At 37.4% G+C, this 17,359-nt stretch overlaps 1 protein-coding gene and 1 long non-coding RNA gene across 5 annotated transcripts in view; one reads left to right on the top strand and one right to left on the bottom strand.

Moving 5' to 3' along the window:
* The window catches only part of PARN (poly(A)-specific ribonuclease), a 154,401-nt gene that overhangs the window by 31,413 nt on the left and 105,629 nt on the right, over positions 1 to 17,359 (top strand). For all 3 annotated transcript variants that reach the window (XM_066977973.1, XM_066977972.1, XM_066977974.1), the window contains exon 21: positions 4,039 to 4,113. In XM_066977973.1, the coding sequence (XP_066834074.1) occupies positions 4,039 to 4,113 (75 nt within the window). The remainder of the gene's footprint in view (positions 1 to 4,038; positions 4,114 to 17,359) is intronic.
* On the bottom strand, positions 1,822 to 16,321 carry LOC125180686 (uncharacterized). 2 transcript variants are annotated; one of them, XR_010825191.1, is made up of 4 exons: positions 15,791 to 16,321; positions 14,132 to 14,172; positions 5,157 to 5,233; positions 1,822 to 2,231 (listed from the first exon to the last, which is right to left on the bottom strand). It is a non-coding gene; the product is annotated as an uncharacterized lncRNA (long non-coding RNA). The 2 variants fall into 2 exon arrangements; XR_007159480.2 differs by lacking the exon at positions 1,822 to 2,231 and having other exon boundaries at positions 4,779 to 5,233.

Consider the following 17,359-nt stretch of genomic DNA (forward strand, 5'->3'; position numbering starts at 1 on the left):
AGGGGAACACTGGTATAGTGTAGTTCACGGAATCATAGCGATTGTAATGCATAAATTGCTTTTAAAATGTAACCAGTCCTTTTGTATGTTTAAACCTTGTTCTTGTAGTCCAAGCTACTACATACGTGAGTTTTAAATGACTTTTTAAAATGAATCATAGAATCTCAAAATTGGATTTGTTCCATACACTATGATACTTGTTCCTGCTTCCCCCTGTACTGCTATCTCCTTGTTTTAACTCCTCTTAAAAAAAAAAAAAAAAGGGGAGCTTGAAAAACATCCCTTTCAAAGGTAAGCAATGTAGTATAAGAAAAATTTCTAGCACACAGTATATGGAAAGTATTCTCCTACAGCACGTGTTCAAATAGACATCTGAGCTTTGTATAATGTGTTTTTTATTATTATTTGTATTATTTTTTATTTTAATCCTATATTCCTCTGTGGATTTTTGGCCTTTATTCCCCCTCCTCATGCCAATATTTCCTTCAGCTGTTCTTGCTTTGTTTGTACTGTCTTCTTGCCAGAAAGGTGGAAGCTCTGTTAACCCTTCTCAGTTATTCACCACAAAAGTGTTGTTTGCATTTAACATAAGCTTCAAGCCTTCTTCACAGAATAAAAGATTCAGCTGTTTCTTTTGTCTGATGTAGTACGTGTTCATTTCTTTTTATTTTTTATTTTTTGTTAAGATCCATATAATCTTTAATATCTGTGCTAAGGCTTTAGTTGTAAGTAGCAGCTGATTAGAAATGTATAAGAATAGTTATACATGATATTAACTGTTCTGTGACAACTTCCTTTGGTTTTAAAACTTCACATCTTCTATTAAATGTCTCTTAGTTGTTTAGTAATGAAATAGTGAATTCCCCCTGTATGTCCTTCATATGGTTTCTGTTCTTGTGTCTTCCCACAAATATGTATGGGCATCTTTCTAAGAATTTCTCTGAAGTCTGAATCCTAGTTTACTTAGTCTCTTATACGGAAGACTTTCCATACCTTTTATCATTGTGGTACAAAAAATGAAGAAAAACCTGTCTGAATGATATAATCTAACAGTATCATTTTATTCTATAGATTTTAATGTTGTTTGCTTATTAGTATGTGTTTATATTGAAAGGTTTTAAATTTATTCGTTTAAAATAATAATAAAACCCAAATACACATATTGCTTTCCACCTTCATCTCAGAAGCAACAAATCAGGTTTTAATCTATTTAGGTGAAGATGTTTTTATTCCAAGTTCTAATACTTTATTTGACAACTTTTTTTAGCAAGGGACTTTTGCCTGTAGTAGTGTAGTAGCAAATAGACAAGGGTCATTTAGCTAGCAGTGGTCATTTCAAAGTATCGAAGGCATTTGACCTATTCTGGAAGTGCAGAAGAAGAAGTCTTCTGTTTTATTTCTCTAGAGCTGGTATTCTATTACATTGCTGAATGTTGCTTATTTGGATTAGCCTTGCAGTAAGCTGGCATGTGGCTATGTTGATTGCTTAATATTGCACTTCAAATACAGATGCATTTGCTTTTCAGATCTTTATTGTCCTTTCACCATACTTTTGAAATACACAATATTTACTGAGTACCTAGCAATACTTGTGGATGACCTCATTTATCAATCTTGTCTCTTAAATTCCTATTTCTTAACAAAAAAGAAATGCAACATATCCGAACAGTGTCTGTTAAGCATGGAGAATTGCAAAAGGCCATTTGTTGCAGTTCTCTTTAGACTGCAGCTCAGTGTTCACTATTTAATGTTTGACATGCTCTTACAATTATATATTTAAACTGAATAAATGTAAGTATAAAGATAGCTTATGTTGGCAGGTATTGAAACCCTTAATTATCTAAAATATCAAAGCCATTTAGAGTGCAGCAGCCTTACTGTAGCAATGAGTACGTATCTGATACTGAAATCATGTGCCATCAATAGATTGGATTTTTATTTACTTATTTTTAATTGGTACTTAATGGAAACATGGGCACTGATGTCCACTTTAGTATCAGCTAAATTCATTCAGGAGATTTTGGTCCATCGCTGATCCTCTGTGCTGTTTTATTCTAAGGATACGTTTGTAAGATATGCAGGATAATTTTTCTTTCTGGTCTTTTGTTGTTGTTGTTGTTGTTTTTGTTGTTGTTTTTTGTTGTCTGCTGGAATTCATTAATTTCCATATAGGAGAGGGACAGAATTTGGACAGCACTTAGGTCTTGCGGAATTACGGAAGAATATGTCAGCTGTCTCAAAAAAAAAAAAAATTGTAATTAGAAAAAATTGTAATTAGAAAAATTTGTAATTTGAAAAATCTGCAAAAAAGGAGAACTCAATACTTAAAGAAATTTGGAGCAGTAAGTTGCCAATGTCCTTAGAGCAATGTTAATTTTTGCAGTAGTTTCTAATATTTAAAGAAAGCTGGGTGTCAGGATTCTACCAAACACACACTAATTTTGAGCTGCAATTTTAAATCAGCTTCGGCAGTTCCCATGTTGTGAAATGTTAAGTTGCCTGCCTAGATCTTGTTCTCCATAGAGTAAAGATCCTTAACCATAGGCAGTGAAGACCTATGTTTTTCAAGACTGAATTATTAGAAGTTAAATTTGCCTTATGAAGTGTTTAAAGAAATTCTAACATTTGCCTTCTCAGTGAAAGCTGCTCTTACTAGCAGCCTTAGCTCTTTAATACAGGAAAATGTCAGAAACCATACTGATTTAATTATGGTTTTGGCAATGATTGAAATGATCATAACTTAAAGTTCTAAATAGCTGGCTACTCAGATGTATAGCATGCAAACTGAATCTAACTAGGCTTTTATTTTTTATAATTAGAAAATCTGCTTATTATCTGGCTGGATTTCAGAAGAGACTTCTCTAACCTTGTAACCTGTAATTAAATTAAATTTTAATAGATTAGACATCTGAAAATAAAAAGCATTTTAAGTCAGTTTGCGTCATTTTTTTAACCTTGTAATGTCTGAAGGTTAAACAGTGATGTAACATTATATAAACTTGATTTCCTTAGTCTCCCTGAAAAAAAGTTGTAGCAATTTTCAGTATCTGAAGTATACAAACAGTAAAGCACTTAGATGAGGACAGGAGATGTAAAGGGATTTCAGACTACAGTAAGTCCTTGTGTCTGGGATGAGAATCCTTGCTTATGCTTTTGCTTGTTTGTAAGCTTTTTTTGTGCTAATGTGACATTTTAAGCCATTCGCATAGGCAATGGAATCACTGCTTGATGAGTGGAGGAATGTATTTCCAGTCATTGTTCCATGGTAACAGCTTCCAAATGAGGTGCACACTTTCATGCATTTGTCCTCGTATTTACTCAAATTAAGTTTTCATTGCATATCCAGGAAATAGTGCGTAGTGTGGCACAAACCAGATTTTGAGGATTTAGTGTTGCAATACCTAGAGTTCTCCACTTGTGTGAACCATCTTCCACCCCCATGCCCCATTCCTTTACTGGAATCCCTTATCTTGCATGTCTGTACGAGGAAACTGAGTGATAACTTGGCCATTCCATGCTGTGTCTTCAGGAAATGTTGCAGTTCTGAAGGATGGGGAGGTTTTTAAACCCAAAAAGCTGTTCTTTCTCTTGGTACAGAGCTGAAATTTCCTAGCAAAATTGCTTCAAATTTTTGTTTCAGAATTATACAGGACACAAGGAAGGAGGAATAAAACAAAAAACAACACTAAGATTACTTGAATTGTTAAAAGATTGGGGGGTGAGGCTGAAGCTATGAAGAAGCAGAAATCCTATAGGATCAGAAAGGTGTTACACGTCTCTTACCTTTTTCCTTTTGGCCCTTACTAAGAGGGTTTGATAGTAAACAGGATGAATATGCAGCCCTAATGGTCACTGCTTTCTGAACAGTTCCAGGCTCATAATTATACACCTTTACCAGGGACTCTTGTTGACAAAAAAGGATATTCTCTGCTGAAGATATGCTTAGCTGACTATCTTTTCTTCCATGGCACAGCATATAAAATACATGACCAATTTTGAGACAGAAATAGTCATAGCCATTTCTTTTGCCTTTTCTAGGTAACATTCAGGTGTCGTGGATTGATGACACATCAGCATTTGTATCATTAAGTCAGCCAGAACAAGTACAAATAGGTAAGTGTTTCTGAAATTACTTCAGTGCTAAGCCAGGACTTAAGCTATCTCCTGTAAAATCCTCTAGGCTAACAGTGTCTGCGATTTGAATGGCAAAGCCACTGAGCTGGTCCAGATCCTTTAGGAGGAACAAAACTTTCATAGTACCAGCACGTGTTGCAGCAAAGACAACAAGCCCAAACTGGATTTAGTTGACAGTTTTCCATGACCCTCCTAGTAGCCGAACCTGTAAGTAGAGTATGGCTACTTTTTTCACTTGATGCAGTGTTGTTTTCTTTTAAAGTTATTTACTGTCACTTTGCACAAAGCAAAACTATCAGGACTTTTATGATCTGTTTTTGCCTCCAGATATCCTCGGGACTGATGCATGTTTGATTTGTTTCCGTTTGCAAGTGACAACTGCAGTAGAAAGCCTTTTTGTGTGTTATAGAGCACATGCAAAATAACTTTAGTCTCATAACTCAGCCTGGACTGCTAATGTGTCTACAATTTGTGTATTAATAGCATGCAATGTCTCCAGACTTTATTGTTTTAATCTTTGTTCGAACTTTTGAGCTTAGCTTAGCTTTGAAACAAATTCATGGAGATAAGATCTACAGGAAGTACACGTTTAACTTTCTTGGAAGTTGTTTTTGTATTTTTTCATATTGCTTCTTGTTTGGTTATTCAGTAGATTTATATATTTTGGATTTTAGGAGAGGAGTTGGTTTAAAGAAAAAACTGCATGACTGTATAAACAACTCGTGAACCTGCGTTCCTAATTCACATAATTACTATAGATAGTAACATATTACTTAAGTAGTGTGCAAGCTAACACTTGAGCAATCATCAAGAATTAGCCAAATATATTTGTGAATGCTTTGGGAATCAGATAATCCCATTTCACATTGTATAGATCACTGAACATCATCCCTCGTGTTCAGACTATCCACTTGCTTTGCACAGGAAAGGACAAATTGTTACAGTTACTGTGTTCATTCTGTTTCCATATCCATGTCTGTTCTGTTTACACTATCTATAGGAAAGAGTTGGCTTTAACATACCAGTCAAAAGAAGCACGAGAAGATAGTCTAGGGTGTATCTGGTGCCAGGAAAGCTATTCAGATTGCGATTCTTGCACCTGAGGAGTGAGAGGAGATGGTAGTAATTGGGTTAAGTATCATTTAATGGCTAATGAGAGCATACATGTAAATAAAATCAGAGCTGAATGGAACAATGAACGTGAGGTTAAATAAAATGCCAAGAAGCGGAGGATTTAGGAGGACAATTATTTGGTTAGAGCAAAAAGCAACTCGCTTGATTCTAATTAGTAGCAAACAGAATGGTTTTAGTAGCAGTGGTTTGTATGGAATGAAATGAGACTGGGGCAAGTATTGCGTAGTAGTAATGTTTGCATAGAGGGCAAAGAATGGACTACTGTCATGGTTGAGGAGGGGTAGCAGACTCTTGAAAAGATTGGAATTACTGGATTTAGTTGAGCATGTTTATGGTTGTTTTTGTTTTAAACTTTTAAGAGGTGCAAGCTAACATGGCTGTTTACATGGGTTATGAGGATCCTGTAAATTGCAGTGAGTTACAAACTTTCGTAAGGCTGTCTGACATTGCTTCTCTGCTCAGATGCACATGGTAAAAAAATGAAAAGTGACCAATGTCTCTGAATTTACTGGAAGTATTGCTTCCAGTTATGAAGAAAAGCAGTTTGTTTTTGAGATTTTTTTTTGGTTGATTGTAGTTGGATCCATGAGCCCTTAGTGGTTTCTGGGTTGAGGAACTACCCATAAACTTACTGCTGAGAACAATGACTGGAAATAGACCATTATACATGATAGTTCTATGAGTGTCATCCCTATTTATTCAAATGCTCATGTCAAATGCTGTGGAGCCAGTAAAAATAGCAGTATACGTAACACTTTTGATTAAGCGGCTGAAATTTTATCCCACTTTAGAGTTATTCTGTCTGAATTCCCACACTTCTAAAAAGAAAAAGCAGCGTAGAAAAAGCCACTGAGATCACCATTATCTGTCTTACAAAGCTAAAATAAAGAAGCTTTCAGGTTTAGGATGCATAAATACTGCATTATTATCTAATTCTTTTTTAACTTTCTCCAAGTGTTCATCATACTTTATACATACTTATCTCCGCGGAGAATGATGAGTGCTTACCAGCAGCCTTCTTATAGAAACCACTCCATAGCAGAAGGAGCATTGTTGCCTCACCTGTGTTTAGACAAATGGACCATATAACTCCTAGTGAGAAGTTACCAATAAAGAATTATGTCAAAATAAAAGTGGTCCTCTTTTAGCTAGCTGTGTAACTCGGGAGAGCATTGCTGATGCCTCTTGCATGTCATCATCTCCGCATTATAGTTAGCGGTGCTACCAGCACGCCATCAAAGGTTCAAGGGAAATGCTGTTCATGCAGTAGTGAGCACGTTAGAAGATTGGAGGGAATAAGACTTAATCTAAATTATGTTCAGTAGAAGTGTACTCTGGGCTGTGCATTTGCAAATGATGTTTGTGAAGTAGGAACTTATCTGAAGTGTCTGCAGCTTTTTTATTTCAGACTGATTAATCTTACTCAGTTTGGTCTCAATGTGTGACGTATAGGCTGAGAAGGAATTGAATGAAGGGTTGGAATTGCGCCACCTTTTTGCATTTCCAAAAGGATTTGTCTTTGTGGTGAATTACAACAATTTTTTTCTGCTTTTGATACCTTCATGTACAGAATATCTGTAAATCACAAAAACAAGTTTCTCTTTGTACATTTTCCACCACCTTTTCAAGCTGCTTGCTTGTTTCTCGACTTCCAAGGCTATTAGTTTTATTTACTTATTTATATATATATTTGTGTGCGTGTATACACACATACTGCTACAATAACTTCCCCACTACTATCAACTGAGTTAATAGCCCATTGTGTGCCAAACATTCAGACACATTCACCACCATCACAACTTTTTTTGTTTTCAAGTTCATTTTGTTACAGCAAATAGGTATTGTGGAAAGAACTGAATGTCTGCAGAATATATAAACTGAATCTTTCTGGCACCGGTGTGTGTCTTTTTCTTTTTAATGCGTTGACAAACTGGGAGGCTTGTTCTGTGGCCTGTGTGCTAGGAAACAAGTTATTTCTTTGGAAGCTCAGGTGATTATAGTTTTTCATAGATTTTTATGAAATGAGGTTAGTAAAATCTTATATACTGAAAGTACTCAGCCAGCCAAGCTGATAAACTATAGCAACCTCAATTACCAAAAAGCTGTGTGATTTTTACTGTAAAATTGCTTAAGCCTCTTGGTTTTTGCTGTAATAAATACATCATAAAATCAATTGTTATTCTATTTCCTGATTTAAATTTCTTTAATAAACAGCTTTGGCAATAAAAGTCACTACTCATCCTCGTGATTTAGTGAGCAGTGTTTAGGTAAAGAAGCTAGGAAAAACTAATGATGTGGCCTGTTTTTTAACCTGTTTATATAAATATGTCTGCATCTTCTGGGCTATATAAAAAAAACTCGGAGAACTGTCAAACAACGTGATACAAAGCAAGATGTTGCTGCAGACATATGTTTATGCTTACCTCTTAGAGTTGCTTCTGGCTTTGAGCTGGTATTAATACGTGTAACACGTGCAACAAAAACATTTATGGAAAATAAATGAAATGAGAACATGAAGGGTGTGTGGAAGTTTCCCTATATTTATAGGGTGGTCAGATTCGGCCTCATATGAGTCTAAACACTGTAAAAAATAAATAAAATTCAGATTTGTTTTGAATCCTTTTAATGAGAAGAACGTGTGGGAAAAAACTATGAAAATCTGATTTGTTTTATAATAATCTGGATGGAGTGTTAACTGATTGTATGCCTACCAATTTTTTTTAATTTGGTTCAGACTTGGAAGGTATCCTTATTTTTCAGTTGCAGCAGTAATTCAAATACTGAATATTGGACTGAACTAACGTGCAGTTATAAAATTGAACAGCGGATCATTTGAAGGGTGATTCGCAAGCACCCCTGCAGGCGTGTGCTCAGGATAGCCAGTTGATACAGTTGGTTTGTTTGTTACAAACTTTCCTCTTCTGCCTTTTTATTTTTTCATCCTTGTAGGTGTTAAAAGAGAAGTCGAAGCGTGTGATCGGTCATATCACTAGTTTTGTGTATAAGGGTGGCACTGAAATTGTGATAGTCTCGTGTCCCAGGTACAGTGTTTCCGTGCTGCTGCTGTAGGCTGTGCCTAGCTGGGCGGGATAATCCCAGAGCAGGTTCCTTGGGAGCGGACAGCTGGCATGCAGCCAGTGAAGGAAATGGAAGGGGTGGTGATGTGAGTGGGCAAAGAAAACTAAGAAGGGACAATGAAAGACAGGGGAGGACTGTTTCAGGGTTTGGGGCCAATCTGTTGCTTACTTGTAAGCTACCCATCTCCTCCATTCCAGAGATGGGGGCCCAAATCCCTCTCTTAAACCAAACATCCTGCCCCTACGAGAAGCCACCTCTTCCACAATTGTTCTCGCTTTGCATCTGAATCAGAGGAAGAAAAAGAAAAAAGAAAAAGAAAAGGAAAGGTAGTGGTTGGTTCCATACTAAACTGAGACAGGATGGCAGGGGAGAATGTTGCTGGTAGGTGGGAAGGGGCAGAGTCTTGATGCGACATTGCTTGCCCCTGTGTGGGGACTCTTCCTCCCAAAAATGAGAATTCTGAAGGCCCTCAGGTTGAGCCCTGCCCTGTAGGCAAACTGTCCTAAGTCAGCTGTGTTGGTTTCTAAGGTCAATCTGAGATAAATACACGTATTTTAAAAAATCATTAAAACACATAAAACACACAAAAGCAACAAACAAAAAAAACCCTAGATGATGCATGGGTGCAGTCAGCCTTTGTGGTTTTTTTTTTTTTTTTCAATGAAATAAGTCACTCCTGAAATTTGATGGGTGGAATAAATGAATGCAAAAAGATCTCAGATGGTTCCACAGGTGTGATTGGGCAAGTTACTGGTTCCATTCGGACACAATTAGTGCCAGAGTAGGGTTTCTCAGTTCTTAAGAGCTATATTCAGTTCCCCAAACTGCATGCTAGCCTGTATTTACTGCGCAAGTGCTAGTTTTACGTAACTCACACCTGCTGTGCTTTGGAAATTGTAACCAGTTTCTGATCTACTGAGTCATGTCGACCTGTTTGTCTAGCAGTATAGCAGTAAGATGTTGCAAGATTTATGCAGCTGTTCAAAAACTAATCAAAAGAATTGAATAAATATTCAGTAGAAATGAATAATAAAGTGACCTCTTTGCTTGAACTCTCAAGCTGAAACAATTGCTTTGGTATAAAACAGCTTCTGTTAGCTCAATATCCCATTGTTAGAACCATTTAGCTGTGAATGGCTTTCATAAAAGCGTCTGACTAAATTATTTATTAGCTGGCTTTTTGTAAGTATTTCTGAGGTTAAAAAAAATAGTCTTTGAAAATTTTTGCTTTTCATTTGAGATTAATTTCTACCTGATGAGGAGGGGATTTTTTTCTTCAGTTTGTTTTACATTTCAGATAATAAATTATAATTAATTTTGATTCTCATGCTTATCCTTTGCATCAAACAAGTGACAGACCTCCTAAACCATGATGCTTTGTACAGGCTTTTGTGTGCTGTTTCTGGTGCTTCTGTCTCTCCTGGCTTCATTTTTTTTATGGACTAAAAACTTGTTCATCTTGCACACTAGGAATATGCTGGAGATCTCATGTTAATATGCATGAAAACCAATTTTAAATATGTAGGTAATAAAATGTATCTATTCATCCCAGTGGTCTTCAAAACAGCATTCCTGAGTTACATAAACCGTGAATGGTAACCATAGAGAGCCAGTCAAAAACCCTTGATAAAACATTGGTCCATGCACTCTTCTATTTGGAAAGAATAAACCTGTTTAGCTAAATTAAACTAATGATTAAACTGTTCGACACGGCGATCCGTAGCATGTATGTGGCAAGGAAGAACAGATTCCAATTCCTAGTTGTTGAAGTGTTAACCCAAAGTATCTGAATCTTTGCATGGTATAAAGAGACTTGCTCCCTCTTCCTCTTTTTTCCTTCTGAAACAACAACTAGGGGAAAGGGCAGGATTTTTATAGGCAATTTTGGAGCTGCTCTTAAGTTTCAATCTGAATACAGCATGCTTAAAACACATGAAACAGAAACCTCAGGAAACAAAAAGCAAATCCCTTAACCTTCTTATTTTGCTTTTTATAATTATGTCCAAGAATCTTCACTTAATTTGGTTATTCATGTGACTCGCGTGTTGGCAGCATTCTGGTAGCTAGCAGAAGCAGCAAAGCCTTACTGTTGTATAAGATGATACTACCCTGCAAAGTCAGACGGAAAGCTTCGGCGTCAAGTCGGAGCTGCATCGAGACAAACGCTGGTTAACTACTCATAGGCACCACGACGCTGTGTGCCTGGTGTCTGTACGTGCAAGCTGTGCCTGCGCATTTTGAGGGGGAGAATAGTTTTTGAGTTCTGGTGGGCTGTGCTCTCAGTTCTCGTTGAACTTGCCACGTTGTCATGCCAAAGGGAGTGACCAGTCTGTGGAAGTGGTGGTGTAGATTACGTGCTGTGTCACTTTTTGCACTATGCTCCACAGTAAACTAAGTTACTAGCGTTGTGAAAACAAAAATGAAAAATATTCTTTATTTTCTGTTGAGGTTTGCTGTTCAGAGTAGGTAATTACTGAGAGCTTGTTAAATGGTTGATACTCCTTTTGTTGAACATATGGGAGACAGAGCTCATTGTTGCCAAATCGCACTTCATAAGTTCTCAATATTTCTGTCAAACATTGAGCACATGCTTTTTAAGTGAGTGACAAAAGATAAAGCAGTATGAGCTTGTATAAATATAAAAAACTTCAGAACGAACTCTTGGTGCACAACTTCTGGCTCTTATGACTTCCAGCTTGCTAGATAAGCTTGCTTTTGGATGCTGTTCAGCTTCATATGTTTATAAAGTTGGCTTTTTCTTCTGGAAAGGTTAGTATGAAATAAATACTATTTCAATGCGTCTTCACTTAGAGGAACCTGCATTTCATACAAATATTCTGGAAATGGTGGGGGAGATGGGAGAGACTTCAGCTTTTCTTAATTTTGAAACAAAATCAGTATTTTATTTTAATTAATAACTTGATACAACCTGAAATACTATTTCAGCACTTCAAGCATTCTGAGCAGTTTTCTCATCAGCAAGTCCTCGGTTAATGCTCTGCCTCAATGATAAGCTCTGATTGTTTGGGTTTCCCTCAAGTTTTGTTGCCTGCCTGCCAGCTTTCAGTGACTATCTAGGTCATTGGTCTAAAAAGAACATAGATGCACTTACAGGGAGGTTTCTTTATGTGCCTTTACCCTTAAGGAGTCTTTATAGCCCACCTAACATGTGCTCTGAAAAAACTGCAGTTTCCTGAGAGTGGGATAATTTCTAAAATACAGAAGAACTCCTATAAACATGTTAGATTTTTTAAAGAGTTTGACAGTAATTTCAGTTTTGAGACACATGGCTATTACACATGCACTCTGTGAATAGTCTTGATTTCTAGTTGTATTGTTAATAGAAATAATTGACAAAAAATACATCCAAAATAGATCTTTTATTTGTTCTTAGTGGGTAACACTTGCTTTTAATTATCTTTATTAAACTGCACCTAAGTTTTATATAATAATATATGTTCTGGTTACGAGCAAGTTCTACGATACTTTTAAGACCACATCTTCAATTTAAGAGCAATTTTAACTTTGAAAAGGTTCCTGAGAACCTTTTTCTCCTGTTTTAAAATGTAATAAATGCAGTTAACCAGAAATTTTAAATACATGTGAAAAGCAACTGCTCATCCTAAATGGCAAGCATTGAAATAATGTTAAGTTCTTCCATGTGTTAATGCCCTGATACATGAGCTCATACAGCATTTACTGCGTGCAAGATATCTTCTTCCTCTAGGCACCGAGTGGAACAATGTATTTAGACAGCAGGGGAGCAAAAGACTAAAGCAGGTGCAGCAGCTGAAACTGTGATAGCCTTTCAATGATTTTTGTTTAAATCGTTAATGTTTCTGAACCTGTGAGTTCTCAGAGAGGGCTAGACTTCATACTTCACCAGGGTATTACAAGGTTTATTGTACAGCCTTCTACTTAGCATGAATACTTACCAATGCAATTTAAAGTTGTATGCGAGTGTATCAAGATTGTGTGCATTTTAATCTCTTCTCACTGAATTTGGGGAAGTGGTAGGTAGCACCTACTGCAACACCTAGATTCTTTGAAGAATTATATTCGTGCAAGTTGGATTTCTGAAACCATGTTGCCTTGAAGCTGCATGTTGTTTTACAGAATATTGCAGGGATCTTTGTTCCGTGTTTCTGCAGGCAATGTAAGGGCCTGAGTGAAAAGGTTTCACTGAGATGTCCAAGACAGAAATTGTGCCTGAGCAGTGAGTCTGTAGGTTTTGCACTCCTCATGGGCAACAAGAGGTATCAAAATGGAAAAGTTACAGGTTTCCTTTTATTGTTGGTATTAATGCATTTGTTTCATGCATTAGGGAATATGCTAATTCTGGTAATGCAGTGCAGCCATTCTCCAGTGTATCCCCCAGTACGGTGGGTGGGCTTGTTACCTGTGTCTTACAGTGACCTGGAGCATTAATAGGCTTGGATTGAGAACTGCCTGAATTGCTATGAACCTGCCTCTGTCACTGAACAGCACTGCCTCGAGGACGTCTCCAAGCTCAGTTCACTACTTCATTGGTCTGAAGTTATTAACGAGCATCAGAAATGTCACCAGATTTGCAGGAGTTTGCTTCCTGTGACTGCTCAGCCTTAGCTGAAATATTTAATTTGCTGGCATTAAAACGTAGTTAATGGTTTGTGTCAGTTGTAATCCTTCATGTATAAAGGTCATGACTCTTGTCCTACTCAAGCAGTGAGCTCTCACTGTTATCCTTTTGCTGATTCTGTGCCCAGAAAAAAAAATAATAAAATTGCTGCTGGTTCAGTGGGGGTCACCTAGCTCATCAGCAGGTCTATAAACCAGAGAAACATCATAAAGAAGGGCATGGGACCATGCGGCTTGCAGGGTCTAAGGAGCAAGGAAGGGGATTCCCCCTGTTTGGTAACTGGCTGTTAGATGAAATCAGCTGCCTAGCCAGCTAGCCCCACATCGTGGTGTGCCTTCCAGAAAAAATCTCAGATCTGACCAATCCATTCCCAACATCTACTGTTACTCAAAGACCTATCTTATGGGAAAGGAAGTGTTATGTACATTTTACACTTTCTGTATATTAACAGATCTGAACATTTTACTAGTTCTACTAGCATTTCTGTGCTAGTAAGTGCTGGCAATGAAATGTGGTGAATTTTGTACTTGTGTGGTTCAGGAGTTTTGTGTGTAACAAGAAGTGGAATTGCTGGATGATATATTCTAGTCCTTGTCTTACATTAGAGCTAGAGATCTAAATCACAACACAGCTGTTTTACAACTTTCAGCATTAGTGATGTAGAGGACAGATTAGCGATGGACTTGCTGTCAGGCACCTGCGGCAATGTTTTCTTCTCATTGCTTAAAAAACAAAAAGCAAACTAACAAAAAACTAACCCTTTGCCATGCAAGTTTGAATATAATAAGTTTCTTATTAATGTAATCTTGGAACTCTTTTGACTAGCTTTTCATCTGTTTAGGATTTTTTTTTTTTTTCAAATGGGTTAATGCATTTCACAGATTTTTTTTCTATTGCTGAGGCATTTAAACAGGGTGCAAAGGCAAAACGGTTTGACTTCTTTTAGTACTTAAACTGCAACTTTAAGAAAGTTAAAATCCTAACAATCTGCATACATGTATATAGTGTGAAACGTCTCAGTGGATTGTACCGTCATCTGTGTTCTCTGTGGAGAGATTTTTTTTCCCCAGTAGCTGCTCTGGGAATAACAAATGACTTATCTAGCATGTGCAGCTGTACACTGTGGAGACGAGGCAATGATGCCATTCTGATACTTTGCTGGCATACCTGTTTACATGGAGAGGCTTGATTCTGTGCCACCAACTAACCTGTACAAAAAAAGCATTTCACTTTAATTTTCTACTTATAAAGTTCCTATGTACATTTTGTGCAAGAATGATACAGGGGGTATCTACAGACATGTTAGACATGTCTGGTATTTTTATTTAAAACAACAACAAAAATTTCTAAGTAAATGTTTACAATGCAGCAAGGAAAAGAGCATAAGAGATGTTCTTTGCACATGTATCTGAACTTCTAAGGATGTTGTATCACATCCAAGTGCGTGCATGTATATGACTATAATTTGCATAAAATATTAGGCCTAGCACTGTGTGGCTGCAGTTTCCTGTCTGCGTTTTTAAGAATAATGTCAGATATTGTAAATCTAAGAGTCTCGCCTTTAAACTGTTCCTAGTCCCTGTTAAATGGCAATAGAACAGACCCAGGATATCAGCAAAAGGTTAGGAGGGGAAGCCAGCACCCCACGAACGCCAAACATTGCTTAGTGGGCAGGTGTGGTTTTGTTTTGCTTTGTTTTATATAGATATAAAATTCATTTATTGCATATTTTGTTCTGGTGCTGTGGGAACACACAGAACAGTTGGTAGGCTGTGTCCTTAAGACTCCTTTATAATATTTGAGTTTAAAATACTGTCTAAGGTTCCTTGTCCTTTCTTTGCTATGCTTTGTACTTGGCATTTTTTTTTCTTTTCTTGTCTGTAAAACCATCTTATTTCACCTGTTCATTTTCCCATTTTCTCCAAAACAGACAGAGACTCATTTTGGTTTGCTCTCTGGCTAACCTGGCCATCGTCCTTTGCAAGGTGAAGGGCTGCTTTGCCATCACACTGACACTGCTCCCTCTACCCTGATCCAGGTTTCAAGAAATGACAGTCTTTGTAAAGCAATCTCTTATAAAAAGTCTGTTTTTAAATCTGTATTAACACGTTCCGCTGTCTTTAGACTAATACAGGAGGAGAAAATAGAAAGAGATGGTCAGTGCCACATACAAGTTGGCGTTTTCAGTTCTGATATAGCCTGCAAATAGCTGCTAATCCCATGTGTAATTCAGATACGACAGATCCCTCATTGTAAAATAACTTTTGTCCATCAATCTCCAGTACGCTGGTTCTGTTGACCAAGGAAATACATCTTCACCATCCTTATTTATGTTTTTGTGCAGTTAGTATGCAGCTTGTGAAATTAGGTATGGAATTAAATAACAAAATTGATATATTTAGTGACTTATAAAAATGGTGTCCTTAACACAGTGACTTGTCCTTGTACATTTTGTACTGAATTCTGTACCTGTGTCTCAGAACGAGAGTGGTTTATTCAAAGGTAGGATTTTCTTCATGGACTCCAAAGAAATGTGTAGTAGTGATGTATTTTTTTTTTAAACCAAAATTTTTAGACACCTTTTATTTCCTGCTGTCAGAGCAAACTCAGACTTTCCCGTCATGATGCTTCAGTGCAGGATGATCCTAGAGGAACTTGCTCAATCTAATTCTTGACTATCATGTTATTTTTTAAAACAGTTTGCAATGAGTTGTGTTCTTTTTTTTTTTTTTAATCCTTAACCTTCCTTGAGGACAAGGATCTTGAGGAGCACGTTAATGAAGTGTCACTTCATTCGGTAATGCTGTGCAAGCATGCTGTACTTACCTTGGCATGTGCAAAAGGGCTCGAATGCGGCAGCACAGCTGTTACGGAAAATGGAAAGCAGGTGATCTGTAGCTGAATTAGCAGTTATTTTTGACTCCCTTCAGTCACAGTTGAAATGTATTTGCTCGACTCTATGAGAAGTGAACCTGTGCAGGATAATTCTGATGAAAGGGGAAAAACTGCTTTCAAGGTAGTTTCATTTTAATAAAAGCTCTAGCAAGGGGCATGCGAAATACATCCAACTCAACAAAATACCTGCCTCGCTAGTGCGGGTTGAAAACCAAAGCTTTAAAGAATCGTGCCTGTCTTGTGTAGGTGCCTTGCCCTTAGGAACTGATGAGGCTTTAGACAGCTCTGACAGTAGCAGTGTCAGATGGATTTGCTCCCTTAAAACTCCACTGTGCTCTTCAGCCGTTTGGCTTAGAACGGCTGGTTTGAAACCCAACAGTTTTAGAGCAGGATTTAAAGAATTCAGGTGTTGCTGTTGAAATGCAAATGAATTCCCATCCTCCTAAGTTGCTGACAAAAGCAAGCAGGTTTTGTTAACTTTTTTTTTTGGTAAATATTATTGAGATAAATATACCTGAGAAAGTGGTTTTATCCACTATGTTTAGTTGTGTTTTGTTTGTTTTTTTTTAATTATTTTGTCAGAGCTAAGAGCAACGTAGGGCAGTTAGTCTTAAGGTCATTTATCTGAAAATTGCTAAATAATACAATAAAATAGCTAGTTTAGGATTTCGTTCTCTTGAAGTAGTGAGAAGAGCGCACAAAGCTCATGAGGTTGGGTCTGCACTGTGTTTCTGTGTTCGAATGGCTGCCGCTTGTACTTGACTCTGGGGTGCTGCACAGGCACCAAGTGAAGAAACTTTTGGAAAGAAAGCTAAAAAATAGTAGTTTATCGGTAGCTGAAAAGGCATGGTTAAGGTTAGTGTAGCCTGCCTCCTTCCTAATCCTAAGGATTAGTCATAGTTTTACAATTTGTCCATTTATGTTGGTGGGGGAAGGAATGCTCTGCCAGCCTGTCGCTGTTCTTACAGTGTTTTTTATTTTGGTTGTCAAAACAGACTTCTAAGCGGAAAAAAAATGGTAGTGGAGTCATTTTTATCATATGTTTTTGTTTACTTGTTTGGAGTATGCTGGTCCTTTTGGGGTGTGAACGAGGCATGGGGTCTTGTAACCGCTTATGCATCACCAAGGGGCAATTTTGTGGTAGTGTTTGGACCAGCGCCTGGTGCCAGCCCCGCTGCCAGCCCTGCTCCCTTGTTTTAGGTAAGGGATAGCCGGGGAGCAAGTTAACGGGGTGAGAATGGGAACTAGTTGGCATGTTTAGATGCAGCAAAGAGGCTGTGAGTGGGCCTGTTCTGAAATACCTTGGATACTAAAGAAAACTGTATTTGATAATGGCTAACCTGTATGTAGAAAACTGCGATAAAAACCAGAACTGGATAATGCAACACAAGGTAAAAGTGGCGCCGAACGGCAGCAGAAACATGCAATTTATAAAAGAAGGTGGGAGTAGTGCATGGCTGGAGCAGAACTGGGATCCATGAATTTAACACTAAAGAATGT

Source organism: Anser cygnoides, chromosome 15 (genome assembly GCF_040182565.1).
Source record: "Anser cygnoides isolate HZ-2024a breed goose chromosome 15, Taihu_goose_T2T_genome, whole genome shotgun sequence".
Classification (NCBI taxonomy): Eukaryota; Metazoa; Chordata; class Aves; order Anseriformes; family Anatidae; genus Anser; species Anser cygnoides.